Raw genomic sequence first — 18,516 nt, forward strand, 5'->3', positions numbered from 1 at the left:
AGCCACCACGCCTGGCCCACATTTGATTTTGACCAGCCACATTCGAGCTGCCACATTCCCCCAGGCTGCCAGGAGGTGGAGATGAATCCAACAAACAAACCAGGATGGGCTGTTTGGCTCTGTCCCGCCAAGTTATGGAAAATGCGAGGAAAAAAACCCACCATCTTGCTCCTGACGTAATCACCCTAAAGAGTAAGTAATCGGACAACAAAAACGTTGTTTAAGTAGGCTTCTCCCAGTTCCCAAAAGTAAAACCACAATATAAAATGGCAGAGTATTTGCATCCTCCAAGGTGAGGGGCAACCTTCATTATAAAACCACACAGACCAGACAATATTATTCAGTAATAAAAAGGTATAAAGGACCGTTACATTCTACAACATGGATGAACCCTGAAAACATTACGCTGAGTGAAAGAAACCAGTCACAAAAGACCACACATGAGGAGGTTTCATTTATATAAAATGTCCAGAAAGGGCAAATCTGTAGAAGCAAACCATGGATTAGTGGTTTCTAGGGGTAGGAGGGAGGTGGAGGATGGGAACTGACTCCTAATGGGTACAGGGTTTCTGTCTGGTGTGAGTCTGGTGTGATAAAATGTGCTGGAATTAAATGGTAGCAATCAGTGAATAACTTTCTGTCTGTACCAAATATCCCTGAGTGTACACCTTGAAGTGGTGAATCTCATGTTACGCGAATTACCCCAATGGGGCTACTTTTTAATTTTAATTTTTGTTTTTGTTTATTCATTTATTTTGAGACAGAGTCTCACCCAGGCTTGAGTGCAGTGGCGTGATCTTGGCTCACTGCAACCTCTGCCTCCCAGGTTCAAGCAATTCTTCTGTCTAAGCCTCCTGAGTAGTTCGGATTACAGGCTCGCGCCACCACCCCTGGCTAATTTTTGTATTTTTAGTAGAGATGGGTTTTCACCATGTTGGTCAGGCTGGTCTCAAACTCCTGACCTCCAGGGATCCACCAGCCTCGGCCTCCCAAAGTGTTAGGATTATAGGTGTGAGCCCCAGCGCCTGGCTGATGATGCTTTTTTTTTTTTTAAGCACAGAATTACCTACCCAAGCACAGAGGTGACGAGAGGGTAGGGGGAGGGTTAGGCAGTTGATTGAGGTTTAATCTGTTGTAATAACATTTCTGCCCGCTTGCTTTTCTCACGAGTGTTCCAGAAAAAGGTATATAGAGAAGAACAAATAGCTTTAGGTCTAGCACATTTCTAGACACTTGGTCCTAAGCCTTTTTTGGTTACAAAATCGAAGTTTAAATCAATGAAGGCTGAAAAATGAAATATGAGATTCTTGACCTTTAAGAAGGTAAGAAAAGTGAAAAGGAACACAGTAATGTTTAATTATGGAGCAGCTGAGTTTAAAACCTGCTTGCCCCTGCTGTGATATGTAATACTTACAAGGCCTGCTGGTATCAAGAGCTGATGGGATCGTTACCAGGAGAATAGGCCCTTTGCCCATATGCGGCAGAAATGTGGTCCACTTTATTCTATCTAAAGTACTAAAATTTCCTCAAGAAAAAATTCTGGACCATTGGTGAACTAATAAATAAATGCTCGGGGGTCTGGGAAGTGGCTTCATGCACCTGTTTTTGTGACAAGTTTAATACTGCCTTTTCTACTAGGTTATAAAATACCTCTCATATAGACTATTCTTTTTTTTATTTTTTGTTATTTCACTTTAAGTTCTGGGATACATGTGCAGAATGTGCAGGTTTTACATAACCTACATGACAAAACCTGTCATCTAGCTTTTAAGCCCCACATGTATTTGGTATTTGTCCTAATGCTCTCCCTCCCCTTGCCCCCCATCCACAAATAGGCCCTGGTGTGTGATGTCCCCCTCCCTGTGTCCATGTGTTCTCATTGTTCAACTCCCACGTATGAATGAGAACATGTAGTGTTTGGTTTTCTGTTCCTGTGTTAGTTTGCTGAGACTGATGGCTTCCAGCTTCATTCATGTCCCTGCAAAGGACATGATCTCATTCTTCTTTATGGCTGCATAGTATTCCATGGTGTATATATGCCACATTTTCTTTATCCAGTCTACTTCTCATGTAGACTATTTCCACGCCTTTCATTCACCTGGTGGAAAGTCTATCCTTTTTCCTAAAGACGGCATTTCTCCTGACATCTCCATCTGCCCAGCTGTTCCTTCTCCACCTCACAGGAAAGTTATGCTGATGAGTAAGGACACACCCTTGTCACACACTGAGCTGTTTTGGCAAGACTAGGTGGTGTGAATACCAGGCCTTGTGACGGGGCGGGGGGCCTTGCTGGAGCATCAGTTTCTTCACTGCCCACGTTGCCTCTCTGCCTTACTCACTTGACCTACTTGCTATGTTCAGAGGCCTTGCTCGATCCTGTAAGACCCAGATGTCCCTTCTGAGTCACCGTGTGGCATTTGGCCTTGTCTTCCCTGACCTGCATTTACACCCAGTCCTCCTTCCCTGTGTGTCATCACATACCTGTGTGGCACTTCCAGATGGAGTCGGGAGAGCCGAGAAGATGGAAGCGAGGCATTGGTTCGTGTCCAGTTGGAAAACCAGCAATGTTTCCATGTGGCAGCTACCGTGGAGGGAAGAGAACACCCAGTCAACCCTTCAAATCAAGGACCTCCATGGTGGAGGTGGGCGTGGTCTACGAAGATGCTTGCCCCTGTGCTGAAGGGATCACTCCCCTCCTGCCCCACAGTAATTACCATTATCCAGAGATGGAAAGGAGAATGCATGGTTGAGCAAATGTTAGCTCTTTTCCTCCTTTTCCTGGACCACAAAGCTAAGCTGGATAGAAAAGCTTGCAGGGCAGAAACAGTTGTAAAACAAATCCATTGGGACACCCTAGATGTCCGCTGTTCCCATTCTGTTCCTTCCTCCCCACCCCACTCTCTTTGGCAAGCCAGTCCTCCACGGGGGCACCTGCAATGAGTTACTCCCCACTGCACAGCCTCACTTGTCTCCAAGAACTAACCTCATCATTCAGACTCATCATGAATCCATACCTTAGAGTCTCTTGAGCCACCTCTAGGGTGCTTACAATCCTCTGCTTATGTTGTTCCCTCCACCTAGAATGTCTTTCCCGATCCCTATCTCCAGCTGGCAAACTCTTAATGTATACATCAAGACCCAGCTGAGGCCAGTCATAGTAGCTCACATCTGTAATCCCAGCACTTTGGGATGCTGAGGCTGGTGGATCACCTGAGGTCGGGAGTTCGAGACCAGCCTGGCCAACATGGTGAAACCCTCTCTCTACTAAAAATACAAAAATTAGTCAGGTGTGGTGGCACATGCCTGTAATCCCAGCTACTTGGGAGGTTGAGACAGGAGAATTGCTTGAACCCGGGAGACAGAGGTTGCAATGAACCGAGATTGTGCCACTGCACTCCAGGCTGGGCGACATCGCAAAAAAAAAAAAAAAAAAAAAAAAAGACCCAACTGAAATCTGAAATGTCAGCCTGATGAAGCCTATGAATCCTGCTCAGTATAATGTTTTAAATGCATAAAATAAGATACATAGGTTATAACATAAACTGATTAAACTAAAATATAGTTATCAAAATATGTTAATGCTCACTAAACTTAAATATTTTGAAACTCACTAAATAAGATATACTGAGGTGAGCCTAATAACAAACATAATGTAACAGTGATATGTGTAAAGGATATTTTGAGATTTGTTACGCCTGGAATTAGGTTGACCAACTTGTCCTGGCTTGTACCATACTTTCCCAGTTTAGCACTGAAAATCCTGTGTCCTGGAAACTCCCTCCACCTCTGGCAAACTGGCACTTGAGAACCCTGTGTCCTGGAGAATCCCTCAGTCCCTGGCGAACTGGGACCGTTGGTCACTCTCCCTGTAATGTGGCATGAAAGCATCTGTGATTGTTAGTGGTGTTATAATCACGGATACGGCTAATGCTACTGTGAGTTGCTACCTGCATTCTTCATGGAGGAAAAGCTCTATTTCAGGTAGAGGTGAGTGAAAATAAAGATGTGATTGGTTTTTCCCATCCAAGTTCATGTATTTTCCAATTTCTGTCCATGGACAGCCCTTCCAGTTAAGAACCCCTGCAATTGGTAAGATGGAGTTAGGTCTACTCTCCTCTAATATTTATACTTTGTTCTTATGCAATAATTTACCAAACTGTTGTAATTGTTTGTTTAAACAACACAACAAAAATTCTCCATTAAGCACCTTTCTTACAGGGTTGTAGGGGAATTAAAAGAAATGTATACAGGAGAAGCTGGCATGAAACAGGTCATTGTGGTACAACCAGAGCCCTCTTGCATGGTTGAATCTAAATTGGTTGAAAAATTTTGGAACACTGTTTGGCAGGTTCTACTAAAGTTGAGCACACCCCATCCTATGACCCAGCCTTCTGACTCCTGAGTATTTCCCCAACAGAAATGAGAGCTTATAGTCATCAAGAGACATGCCTAAGAATTTTCTGGCAACTGTATTCACAATAGCCCCAAATGAAGAATAACCCAAGAAGAACAGATCAAGAAGTTATGACCTTTTTAAACAACCATATACCACACAGGAATGAGAATTCACATATAATATCTCAGCCAGGTTTGATGGCACACACCTGTAAGCCAGCACCTTGGGAGGCTGAGGCTGGAGGATCCCTTGAGGCTAGAAGTTCAAGACCAGCCTAGGCAGCATGACAAGACCTCACTTCTACCAAATGAAAAAAAAAAATAGCCACTATGACTACATGTGCCTGTAGTCAATAGCTACTTGGGAGGCTGAGGCAAGAGGATCACTTGAGCCCAGGAATTTGAGACTACAGTGAGCCATGATGGCACCACTGCACTCCAGTCTGGGTAAGAGAGCAAGACCCTGTCTCTAAAAATTAAAAATTAAAAAGCAATTTAAAAAAAACAATAATAACATCTCTAGGGAATAATATTAATAAATCTCACAAGCATAATTTTGAACAAAAGAAACCAGCTACAAAACAATGCATATTATGCATATTGCTTGATTCCATTTGTATAAAAGAAGGGTGAAACACCAGCCTGGAAGCTAGAAGTCAGACAGTGGTTATTACCATTGAGGGGGGTGGGAATATTCTGCTGGTTACCTAAGGGTACTGAGTTTGTGAAAATCTACTGAATTTTGTACTATGGCACGTGCATTTTTCTATATTATGTTATATTTCAATAAAAGCATTCAATACGTTGGGTCCCCATTCCCGCCTCTTGCCAGATCTCACCTGTAGCCACCACCACCAAGAAGTGACCTCTCCCTGCATTTTCCACTTGGGTTAGCTCTGCGGCTTGGCAAAGACTTTCCCCTGCTGAATCCATCCCTTTCTCCACAGTGCTTTGGACGTCCCCCTGGCCAAGGGCAACCACAGCCTCTGGCACGAACCTCTTTGGTTGCCTTCACAACCATCAGTGCTTCATTAATATTTCTGACAGGCCACTAATTAACATGTTAGCACATACCTGTGTATTCAAAGCAGCTTTTAGGCCTGAGCTTACTACCCTTTACACTATTTCAGGGAAGGATTTGTATTGTATTCTGCGGTTTCAACTGTGCCAAGCAGCAATTGATAAGCAGCAACCCTAACAATGATGGGAGCAGCAGGCATGATACCCCCTGCATAGATGAGAAAACTGATTCTCAGTATAAACTTACGCCACCCCAAAGATGCCCAGCAAATTTACCATTTATTGTCTGAGGTGGAAATCACCTTCCATGAGAGTGAAGGCCAAAGCTCCCCTGTAACTGACGATGACCAAGCCCTGCAAAGCCAAGAGTGGCAGGCTGGGGATTAGAACTCATGTCTTTGGCTCATGTTCACTCTCCGTGCAGCACCCTGGGACCCGCCCCCCTGAGAATGAACACCAACCTGAGCAACCCAGGTGTCCCCACTCTGACACAATAAGAACTGGACCCTCATCTGGTCCAGGTAGCCTCATCCTGGGGGATGCCTTTCTCCATTTGGACATTTTACTATGTATTTAGGGAGAGGTGACAAACTGCAGAACAACTTATCAGGTTAATTATGCTTTTAAAAACATCACAGACAAGGAGCAAAGTGATGGGGAGGCTAAATGAGGAACTCGGTGGTGGCTGAGTCTGGCATTCTTTGCCCTTCTTCGAGTCTGCAGGTGGGCGTTTCTGCCCTTTCCTGGGCCTCTCCCTTCTGGACAACACGAGAGACAGATCACCTTAAAACACAGCCTTCATCCTGTACATGCCGAAGCCTTCAGTGGCTCCCCATCTTCTATCTTCTCACCTACAAACATCCTGTTCCACATACACTGGGTGATTCCCGCATGAGAGGAAGAAATGCTTCAGTGGTCTCGGCTGAGCCAGAAGGACTATTGCTCTTCCTCACCTCCCATCCTTCCTCACCTCCCTCCCATCCTCCCCTGTCTCCACCCTACTCCCCGCCCTGAGTCAATTCCTCACAGCCAAGTTCCAAACACTGACTGCACTCTGACCAGGAAGGGCAGAAAACTGCAGAGGAAATGATCCATGAATATGCACGGCATTTGCCTCTCCAACCTGCGGTCACCCTCTGGGCTCCTGTTTTGCTTCTACAACAACTCTATGCCACAGAACTTCAACTACCACCAGGTCTTCAACATGCTGCGCTTAAGAAAACAACAGTAACAACTGTAAAACTGTCTCCCTTATCCCTGTAAAATGTTCTCTCGCTGCTTTTGTATAGTCCAACCAACTGCGATTTGGACCATTGAGCCTGCCCTCTGGTATGCGTCACCGACCAACAAGGGATAAAGGGAATCTAGATGCATCTAGATCCCAGGCACTGTGCTAGGTGCCAAGCAAACACATGTGAATGAAACACAGTCTTTCAACTTCTATGAGCTCAGCAGAATGTGTGAATGGGAGGCTCCGGTGACTACAGTAATAGGCTCTGTGCCAAGTGACAAGGGAACCACATGGAGACTCCTGGCTGGGTTTGGGAGTAGAATAGTGGTCAAACCATAAAGGAGGGTGAATTTAAGATTTTTGAAAAGCTATAGTCCAAATTCTAAGACCGTAAAAGCTGAAAAATAGGCATATTCTACGACCCAGTAAATCTACTCCTAAGAGTATATATTCAACAGAAATATGGGCACCAAGAAGAACATGCAAGAATATTCACGGCCACCCTATTCATAAGATCCCAAATGAGAAACCGCCCAAATGTCCATCAACAGGGAAATGGATAAGTAGGTTGTGGAATATTCTCACAATGGAATGAATGATCTATAACTACACACAATGTGGGTGAACCTCAAATATGTAATTTGAGCAAAAGACAGACACAGAAGATTATATTCTATATAATTCTATGTATATGAAATACAAAATCAGACAAAACTAACCTATGGCATAGGACTCAGGAGAGTGGTCAGTATAGGGGAGGGAATCATGACGTGAAGAAGCCATGAGGAGCTTTGTGCTGTCATGCTCAGTTTCCTAATCTGGGTGTAGGTTACAATGGTGTGTTTAGTTTGTAAAAATATATAATGCTGGGCTGGCGGTGGTGGCTCATGCCTGTAATCCCAGCACTTTGGGAGGCCGAGGCGGGCAGATCACAAGATCAGGAAATCCAGACCATCCTGGCTAACACGGTGAAACCCCATCTCTACTAAAAATACAAAAAATTAGCCAAGTGTGGTGGCACGTGCCTGTAGTCTCAGCTACTCGGGAGGCTGAGGCAGGAGAATCACTTGAACCCAGGAGGTGGGGATTGCAGTGAACCAAAATGGCACCACCGCACTCCAGCCTGGGCGACAGAGTAAGACTCTATCAAAAAAACACCAAAAAACAAAAAAACAAAAAACAAAACAAAACAAAAAACATAATGCTGGACATTGCAAATATGTGCACCTTCTGTGTGGACCTCAGACTTGAATAAAAAGAAAAAATTAAGTATGTCTATTGCCTTAGTCCATTCAGATTGCTATAATAAAATATCATAAACTGGATGATTTATAAACACCACATACTTATTTCTCACAGTTCTAGGGGCTGGCAAATCCAAGATCAAGGCACCAACAGATTGGGTGTCTGATGAGAACCCACTCTGTGGTTCATAGATGGCCATCTTTCACTGTGTCACCACATGGCAGAAGGGACAGGGAGCACTCTCAGGCCTCTATTATAAGGGCACTAATCCCAATCATCAGGGCTTCACCCATATGACCTAATTGCCTCCCAAAGATCCACTTCCTAGTACCATTATCTTGGGAGTGAGAATTTCAACATATGAGTTGTTGAGTGGACACAACATTCGGACTATAACAGCTGTTTAGGTAGCTACACAGCTAAATAAGTATTATTTTCCAAATCACATTTCAACTGTTTCTCTACCATTAAGCCATGGGCCAGCAACGGAACCTGGCTTATCCTTCTTGTGTTCTTCCTTTCTTGGCACAAATATGGTGGGTCATCTTCCCAAACAGTAACCTCCCTGGTATAGTTCATTTGGCCTGGTAGGTTGTAGTCAAACAATCACTGTATTCACTTATAAATGCTCTCAAACTGGTCCAAGGTCTAATCAAAGCTGGAAATTGATCAAATAATGACTCATTCATGCATTCTAGAATTCAGCCATTCCCTGCTGCTTTTTTAGAAATTAGCATAATTTTCTATTATTTACACGTTCTAGAGAACTGTATCATAAACCCCTGCATCATGGAACACCCAGATCTCTGGTCTCCATCTCATTCTCCCTGCTTTCTCAAAGATGATCCATACACAATTCTATTTCCCAGACTATATAATGTAATCCACTTTATGTAACATAGTATAATTCACTTGGCCCTGGTCTCTCAGTTCTTTTGAAGAAATGAATATTCTCACACTAATTCCTTGGCCTGTTTGATCTTTACAGGCAGGAAAGGGGGATGCGAGGCAGGATTGGGTCAGCTCCACATTCTCCACATCTGCTTATTGTTTTCTTGCCTTGTTTCAGCTTCCAGAGCTCCTCCCTGCTTCTCCAGCAATTTCAGTCTTCCACACTCCTCTGTGCCTTTGTAAACAGCCTTTTGTTCACTAACAAGAGGAATCTGCAGCCACGTCAGCTCTAAACCAACCTCCCACCATTCTCTGGGTAAAGTCCTACTCAGAAAGAGAATAGGAGGAAGAGGGATGGAGGGGGCTGGAGATGATTGTGTCTGGTGGGAACAGGCAGGGGGACAGTACACAGAGTTCAGAATGGGACAACGAGCCCGCCAAGGCTGCTCTGCCAGCCTGGCTGGGTGACCTTGAGCCTATCTGGGCCCGTGACCTCACCATGCAAAGGAGCTGGACCAGAGAATTCTGAGTCCTTTCTAGCTCTAAACACTCTGGCCCTAAGCATCTATATGTTAAACAAAATTGTCCTAACGTTTGTCTCTGGGTACTGAAATATTAGGAGATTTTTATTTTTTCATCTCCATTTTGCAAACAGTCTGTTAAGATTACACTACTGTGTTTCTGTTTTGTGTGTATTCAGAAGCACAAAAAGCCTGTGGTTCTAGAAAGGAAATAGAAAAGTTCTTTAAAAACAAAGAAGTGGGGAAATGAAACAAATGTTAAAAGCAGAAGAGAAAGAAAGGCCCAACTGGAGGCCCCAAATCCACCCAGAGCCCTGAAGCCCAGGTTTCCCACCGACAGGCAGCAGTCTTTGTCCGCTCTCTGGCGCCCTCTGCTGGCCTTCTTGGTAACAACAGTTTAATTTGGTTTGCAAAAGTGCTCTGACTCGAAGCCACCGTGAACACTGACGGGATTCACGTTCAGCATAAAAATCGCTTTCTGTTTACAGGAAAATCTTGCCCCATACTTTCCTCCATAATTCACTTTTAACTTTGCCTTGCAGTACTAATTGTATTGACCTTCGGGATAATTCAGTCCTTCAAGCATTCCCGGTCCAACATGCCAGGAAGTCTTCTCACGTGTCTTCCACTCCATACCTACCAGTCCTGTTTCCCCATTATCCGATGAAAGTGTGATCCCCCACCCCGCGCCATACACACACACACACACCCCGTTGGTCCCACCGTCGGGGCGTGGTGGTCCAGGTGAACGCTTGCCTTCTTTTTGAGCTAAACCTCCCCCACAGAGGCTGTCAGCAAAGACTCCTTTGCAGTCCGAGGCTGGCCTTTAGGTGCAGGACACTATGCATGTCCAGCGAGGCTTGTTGAAGCCACATCTGTCATAGATATTGATGGGAAAAGCATTTTCCTTCTAACATGCCTAATTCCAATTCTAAAAGGCACCTCTCAAGTCTTGCTGAACTTCATCAAGATTTTCACATAGTTTCCTTAGTAAAGTGTGATGAGAAGGTCCACCCTTCTTAAGATGAAGGAGTGGTCCAGGAAGCCCTGATTGGTCCTGCCAGGGAGGGAAGGGCTGCCTTATTTGGAGACCTGCAGGAATGCAGCTCCTATATAGCCGGGCGGACCTGGCTGCCAAGAGGGTGTGCTGGGGGACTGTGCAGCTCGAGGCTCCAGAGGCACGCTCCAGAGAGAGCCAAGGTACGTGAGGGGCCACTTCTGTGGTCAGGGTTGCTGGTTGCTTATCAAGGCTTTACTCCGGACTGAAAATCATGCAAGGATTTCCTTACTCCCACATCGGGGATCGGTCCCAAGTTCAGGGGAGACTTGCGAGGATACTCAGTCACCACCGGGCTTGCCTTTCTATAAGCTGGTGCTATAATAAAATACTACTTTAGGTTTGTTGGTTGGGATTTTTGTTTTGCCTTTAAGCCTCTGCCTATGAAAATTAATTTCTTTCTCAAGAATGCTGTGCTTTTATTTTTTTTATTTGACTCACCTGAAATGATCTATTATATCATTATTCTTATTTAAGATTACTCCTTAAAAAAGGAATGAAATGGAGTATGGCCCGCTATTTAGGAGACTAATGAATGTTTGCTTCGTGCTTGGATCTCTTTGGAGAAAGCCAGTCTGAGCTGACTGTGCTCAGGGGGCAGAGAGAGTGGGGTGAGGGGGCCCAGGTGCTCATGAACACCCTGGGACAGAGACGAGGCGATGTTTCCGAGCAAGGAAGGGTCGGCGAGGCCTCTTCGCAGGCTTCTAGAGATGACTGGGTGTGCTTCTAGAGGTCACTTCAGCTGTGTTTTGCCTTTTTTTTTTTTTTAATATAAGGACCAATGTGGCATCAGAGTTGAACATTTTAACAGAGGAACATTAGCCACTTTTAGGGATGCTGCAGTGGGGGCGGTGGAGGGTGTGTGAGGGGCTAAACAAGCTCCCTGTCCGCCTCCTCCAGCTCTGGGGCCCCGCGGCCTCACAGTAAATCTTCGCCTAGGAGACAGCTTAGGCAAGCTCCGCTCTGGGAACTCTTTCCGTTTCCCTGATCCACACAGACAAAGACCCAGGTGCTGGAATGCCCTGACAGTTGGCCTTGGGAAGTGGATTTCCCGGTGGCTATTGTAGTTTCAGGAGCCGAATGTGACAGGCAACCTCGAGGGGTGGGGTGAAGGGTTTTCCATGACATCAGTGGCAGCGTTCGGATGTCCCAGGGCCACCTTGACCCAGGACCCTCCTGGTGTTCCCCCAGGCCCTCCTGTCTTCCCTTTCATCTCGTTTTCTCCAAAATTCCTCAAGGGCTCTGCCCTTTGCCCTTTGCCCAGCTCAGGGGGCATCAGGCCCAGTGAGTGAAAAGCACAGTGTGTGAGCACTGTCTTCTCCCGAAACCCAGATGGGCAGTGGGGCATGGCTAGTGGACACATGCAGTGCAGCATTAGACTGAGCCCAGTGCGGGTCTGCCACCTCCCCCCTGTGCAGCCTTGGGTAAATTACTTAACTTCTCTGAATCCCAGGACAACATTTATAACATGGGGATAATAATGCACCTACCTCATGTGAGAATTAAGTTAGGCAATGTCATAGAAGGGCTTAACACAGTGGCAGGCATGAAGAAAGTATGTAACAAAAAGCCAGTAGGATAAGCAGATGGTCACGCTGTCCCCCAGGCGTGAGATTGGAAATGATGCCTGGAGCGCACTTGACCCCTGGACATAGGGGAGACAGGGGTCCCTTTACTACGTTTCCGTCTTTCCCTCTCCCCCACCTTCCTCCTCCTCTCTCTCTCATTACTGCAAAGGCCTTTAGGATCAGCAGCCAGTGAATTCCTCAGAATGGATGGAAGAATGCACCCAAGACAGTGCCAGCTCACAGCAATAAAGAACAAAGAGGGGAGATTAAAAGTACAATCTAAAATCAGGCACCGTGGCTCGTGCCTGTAATCCCAGCACTTTGGGAGGCTGAGGTGGGAGGATCACTTGAGCCTGGGCAACATAGTGAGACCCGTTTCTACAAAATATATTTGAAAATTGGCTGGGTGTGGTAGTGTGCGCCTGCAGTCCCAGCTACTCTGGAGGCTGAGGCAAGAGGATTGCTTGAGCCCAGGAGTTCAGTGCTGCAGTGAGCTATGATCATGCCACTGCACTCCAGCCTGGGGCCTGGGCAACAGAGTGAGATCCAGATTCTGTCTCTAAAATATGTGTGTGTATATATATGTATATGCATATATACATACACACACACACACACACACACACACACACATAGTCCATGCCCACAAGCATTTGATTCCAACTCTTCTATTGTATTTTCCTTCCAGGGATTTCTTGATTTGAAAGACTTGGGAGTGTCAAAGAAAACTTACATGTATTAAGTCACCACTCCTTTATTTCCCATGCATATTCAAAGCCTCTGTAATTGCCCTTTGCCGTGCTTGTCTGTCTAGGAAAACCAGGACCAGGGCCCTAAGTGAATGTAATCCTAGCAATAGCAAAGGAGCTCAGTGTTCGAGTTAACCTTGCACAGCCCAAACATGGGGAAACAATTATGCTTTTGAGACCACATAAATAGCACAAGGATGCAATTCCTTCCTTAAAGTCTCCTGCACTCGGGAGGGGGCAGGGGAGCCCGGGGAGCCTGGTTGGGAGCTGATCCCTGCTGTTTCTCTGGCAGGTTCTGACACGATGAGGCAGCACCTGAGCCGGTGGTGGCTGGCCACTGTCTGCATGCTGCTCCTCAGCCACCTCTCCGTGGTCCAGGCCAGGGGCATTAAGCACAGAATCAAGTGGAACCGGAAGGCCCTGCCCAGCACTGCCCAGATCACGGAGGCCCAGGTGGCTGAGAACCGCCCGGGAGCCTTCATCAAGCAAGGCCGCAAGCTCAACATCGACTTCGGAGCCGAAGGTAACAGGTACTACGAGGCCAACTACTGGCAGTTCCCCGATGGCATCCACTACGACGGCTGCTCCGAGGCCAACGTGACCAAGGAGGTATTTGTCACCGGCTGTATCAACGCCACCCAGGCGGAAAACCAGGGGGAGTTCCAGAAGCCGGACAACAAGCTCCACCAGCGGGTCCTCTGGCGGCTGGTCCAGGAGCTCTGCTCCCTCAAGCGCTGCGAGTTTTGGTTGGAGAGGGGCGCGGGACTTCGGGTCACCATGCACCAGCCAGTGCTCCTCTGCCTGCCGGCTTTCGTCTGGCTCATGGTGAAATAAGCTTGCCAGGAGGCTGGTAGTGCAGAGCGCAGCAGCAAGCAAATCCCCACAAGTGACCCAGCTCTTCTCCCCCAAACCCAGGCATGTTCTGAAGGTGCCCAGGAGCGGCGATGCACTCGCACTGCAAATGCCGCTCCCACATATGCGCCCTGGTATGTGCCTGTGTTCTGATAGATGGGGGACTGTGGCTTCTCCATCACTCCATTCTCAGCCCCTAGCAGAGCGTCTCTATCACTCCATTCTTAGCCCCTAGCAGAGCATCTTATTTCAAAAGAAGGGTAAGTGCTTGCTATTCCCTTCCCTGAATACATTACTACTACTAGATTAGTAGTAATTGCTTGATGAGAAGAACACGTCAGGCACTGCGCCACCTGCTTCACAGCACTTCCCAACAACTCTTAAAAGTAGGTGCATTCCCATTTTACAGATAAGGAAACTGAGGCTCAGAGAGCTGAAGTAGTGCACCCAGCATCACCAGCTAGAAAGTGGCAGAGCCAGGATTCAACCCTGGCTTGTCTAACCCCAGGTTTTCTGCTCTGTCCAATTCCAGAGCTGTCTCGTGATCACTTTATGGCTCACAGGGACCCACATCCAAACGTGTATCTCTAATGAAATTGTGGAAGCTCCATGTTTAGAAATAAATGAAAACACCTGAGCTGGTGGCTGTGTACTTTGGTACATGGTGGCTATTTTAATCCTTCTAACTAAACTAAAATAGAATAAAGAAATTAAACTAAAATAGAAGTAAAGCTAGACAAAGGCCCAGAAATCATATTGTAAGGAAATATTGGAAGCTGATTCCCAGAGCAGACCACATATACAGCAGGATATGTCTGTGGCATGAATATGTTCTTTCTCTTTTTCTTTTTTTTTTTTTTTTTTTTTTTTTTTTTTTTTGAGGTGGAGTTTTACTCTTGTCCCCCAGGTTGGAGTGCAATGGCACAATCTCGGCTCACTGCAACTTCTGCCTCCCAGGTTCAAGCACTTTTCGTGCCTCAGCCTCCCGAGTAGCTGGGATTACAGGTGCGTGCTATCATGCCTGGCTAATTTTGTATTTTTAGTAGAGACTGGGTTTCACCATGTTGGCCAGGCTGGTCTCGAACTCCTGATCTCAGGTGATCCACCCACCTGGGCCTCCCATAGTGCTGGGATTAGATTTTTTTTTTTTTTTTTCAAAAGAAGGGTAAGTGTTTGCTGTTCCCATCCCTGAAACATTGCATATATTTAAGGAAAAAAGAAATTTTAATGGCATATTTGCTTCTAATGTCCCCTAAACCTACGTGCATGTTTTATGTGCACCCATACGAGTATCTTTAAATATAATCCCTTTATATCTGTGTTCTGTGCAAAGTCTCTCAGTTCTTTCAAGACAGCCTGGTGAAGGCCATCATCTCTGTAAACCACTTAGCACTACAAAAATCCAATTACTCACCAAAAAGGTTAAAAAAGAAACAAAACTGTGTCTTTAGGGAGACCCAATAAAGAATCCAATCCATGCCATAAGCAGGAATTGATACACCACCTTATTAGCTAAAAATATATAACAAAATATGAATAATGTTTAAAATCTGTTTTAAATTTAAAACAATGAATTGAATGCTCTAAGAGGCTCCTACAGGCACTCTAGGCCACTCTCAGAGACTCCCAGGAGGAGTTGAACTATAGAGAAAACAGCCACTGAATATTATCAATTCTCCTTTAAAGAGAGTTTGTAAGGGGGGAACATGCATTTTATCAGACAGTTGATCCAAAGCATTTCAGAACATGAGTGCTGATGAGGGCATCTCTTGTGCTGAGTCCCCTCGGCTATCAGTGTTCTTCTCAAGGACACATTTGGAAGGTTTTAACATTGAAAGTGAGCGGAGGACTTGGGGGCAGAGCAGCACAAAGAAACAGCCTTACACTGGGCACATGGAGGAGACGTCCACCCTGCAGCCAGGACTGGGGTTCACGCTGCTGCCAGCACTACACTCGCCTTCTGATTCCACAGTCCTGTTAATTCTAGATCAGAGAGCAAGAAAAAAGTACAGAACATATCCTCTAAGCTTATTTCCTGCTTTCTAATTTAAAACATAACAACAATGGCAAGAGAGAAAGAAAGAAAAAGTACTCAGAGGCTGACACTGACATTTCACTTCCTCGCTCTCCTAAGTTTAATTACAACAGCACGTGCAGCCACGTCAGCCAAATGACTTCATTTCTGATGTGAAAACGCTTAGGCCATGATGTCGTTCATTTTCTGTAATTGCTGTCTTTTCTCATTCTGTTAATAGTCCCAGCAACCAGACTTCAGTGGGGCATGACGTGAATGTATACATGGTGATTCAAATGCAAAATTTGTTTATGGAGCTTTTAATCAAAAGCGTGTGTGCTTGAACATTCTTGCTCAAGTAGATGAATCATGGGGTGGAATAAAGGCTTAGTGAACCTGGTTTTTCACTTTAGCAAAGAGGCATGGAGTGCCTACTATGTGCAAAACATTGGGAGGGGCTTCGGAATTTTTCTGGATATCGTCATTTTGCAGTGTGAATAATTTTGCCAACCATTGCTTTCTCAGCCCCTGCTAAGTGTTGACTTTTTAAAATATAAGTTTATTGTAAAAGTGACATGAAAATTACAACAGATATTCCAAACCAAAATAATACAATGATCCCAGCATCTGATTGGGTCAGTGTTTGCTGCTTCCCCTGTACTTTCCTAGTTTTTAACCATTTGCATATATAAACTTTCATATGCGCAATAAAAAGGTGTGGTTTTATATTCTGAATTTTTACTTAACTTCATTCAGTTCTTTTTACTCATTTTTCTATACCTTTTTTTTTTTTTTTTTGAGGCAGAGTCTCATTCTGTTGCCCAGGCTGGAGTACAGTAGCATGATCTTGGCTCACTGCAACCTCCGCCTCCCAGGTTTAAGCAATTCTCATGCCTCAGCCTCCCAAGTAACTGGGATTACAGGTGCCCACCACCAAGCTCAGAAATATTGTTTTTGTGTTTTTGGTAGAGACAGTGTTTTGCCGTGTAGGCCAGGCTGGTCTCGAACTCCTGACATCAGGTGATCCACCCACCTCGGCCTCCCAAAGTGCTGGGATTGCAGGGGTGAGCCACCATGCCCTGCTTACTCTTTGTTTTCTTTCCTCCCCACCCATCGTCCCCAGTCCCGCCCCCTCCTTCCAGCCTCCACCTTAACTGTGCTCAGATACATAAGTGAGGGTTTTTAACTTGATTATGCCTTTTAAAAGTACTATGTTTGTAAAATATTTATTCATCTGCAATTTGGCTTACCTAACTTAACATTGCCTCATGAAACTCTTTGGAACAACAGCTATCTAGATAGCTGGCTCATGCTTTTGGATTGCTACATAATCTCACTTAATACAGATGTATGGATTGATTGAATCATTGCCTGTTGATGGGCCTTCAGATTACTTCCAGTTTTTTGCCACTGCAAACAATAAACATCCTTGTACATACTACACTGCAGTCTGGTAGTTTTGTTTCTGTGGAATAGATTCACACGTGCAAATTTTCTGGAACAAAGCCCGTGTGTAATTTAAATTTTACCAGCCGTGACCGGGTTATGTTCGCACATAGCTGGAGCAAATCCTATTCCCACCAGCTGTTTATGGCATTAATTTGGAACAGTTTCTGTCATCTAAGCATGAGAAGCCACCTTTTCTACAAATGTTGCCTAAGCATCTTCTCTCTTTTGCAAATGGCACACCTAAAGCTCTCTAAAACTTTTGGCCATGAGGACCATTTGAAAATCCTCCTAAAACTGTTAGCAATTCTCATTCTAAACCTGGTCCTTGGCCCAAAACATCTGCCTGAGAAGCCTGGAAAACAGGCAGTGAGTGGACGGGCTTCCAACTCAGAGGGTGGTGTATCTGCACAGCTCCACACACCCCAGCCACTGGGAAGGCTTGAGGTGAGCTTATGCCCTGGCCTTTTTACTGACTTTTACTAAAATTACACATGCAAGCATTTGCATTCCAGCCAGAATACCCTCTAGATCCAAAAGCTCAAAAGGAGCAGAGAATTGAGAACACTATTAAAGTAGCCCATGCTGTTCCTCCCCTCCAGGCTCTGGCAGACAATCAGCGTTTTCCTGGAGCCCCTCACACCCCACCTTGCTTAAGATATGCCTGACAGTGTCTAGAAACTCCACCCTCTGGTCCTAATAGGGTGTCCCGAGCAGTGGCCTTAAGTTTGTCTTGAGCTGCCCGCACTCTCTACCTCAAGCTTTCTGACAACAAGTGACTGGATTGGGGTGGTGGCTGACTGGGTCAAGGACTCCAGGCCCTACATGGTACCTATGATGTGGTCACATCTTGTTGCTTCACCCAAGACTTTTTTCATCATGGCTGGAGATGGATGGACACGTGTACCGTAAGCTGTCTCTGTGTTGGTGCATGGCACATCCACATCCTGAGTCTACCAGGGTGTCTACTGAAATGTGACAGCAGGGCTCGTGTGCCCTCGTGTAACCAGCACTGTCACAGACCACACCTGCCAGGCGAGTGATCAAGAAGACTTACACAGACTTGGCATCATGACCAGTTTCAGTTTTTCCAGCTCAGACACTGCCCTGCTGAGGAACAGACCTCTTGGTGAGCCTGGCTCAGACCAGAGGCTAAGAGTTTGCTGTCTACCCGGAGACCACGAGTCAGAGATGAGCGAGGGCCTCCTCATCCCTTATCCTCAGTGCTGGCAGAGGACCCCACTTCAGTGGGCATCCAGCTTCCCCAGTGGAAGAAAAGGGAGCCCAACCCTCATGCCTCTGGGAATGCATCCCTACAAAATGGGAATAGCTCAGATATTTCCTGCAAAAATGAGACTAAAATACTATGCCTTTGAGAAATCTCAAAGCACATTCCAGATCATCCAAAGACTGCCCCGGAAAAATAGACTCAGCTGTTTCCTTTGGCAAATGGGAGACTTCCCCTGGACCCGTGGCTTTAGGGAGCCTCACTTTGGAGCAGGAGCATGCATGGGGAAGCAACCGAGA

General features: G+C 45.7%; 1 protein-coding gene across 1 annotated transcript; it reads left to right on the forward strand.

Annotated features, from left to right (window-relative positions):
* Window positions 1-10,411: 10,411 nt before the first annotated feature.
* Window positions 10,412-16,986, forward strand: PRND (prion like protein doppel). Its single transcript, XM_050745261.1, has 2 exons — window positions 10,412-10,503; window positions 12,970-16,986. The coding sequence occupies exon 2, from the start codon at window positions 12,981-12,983 to the stop codon at window positions 13,509-13,511; it is 531 nt and encodes a 176-aa protein (XP_050601218.1). The 5' UTR covers window positions 10,412-10,503; window positions 12,970-12,980; the 3' UTR covers window positions 13,512-16,986.
* The last annotated feature ends 1,530 nt before the right edge of the window (window positions 16,987-18,516 follow it).

The sequence above is a fragment of the Macaca thibetana genome, chromosome 10 (assembly GCF_024542745.1).
Source record: "Macaca thibetana thibetana isolate TM-01 chromosome 10, ASM2454274v1, whole genome shotgun sequence".
NCBI lineage: Eukaryota > Metazoa > Chordata > Mammalia > Primates > Cercopithecidae > Macaca > Macaca thibetana.

Coding starts and splice junctions, on each gene's coding strand:
- PRND (XM_050745261.1), top strand. CDS start 12,981: ATGAGGCAGCACCTGAGCCGGTGGTGGCTGGCCACTGTCTGCATGCTG.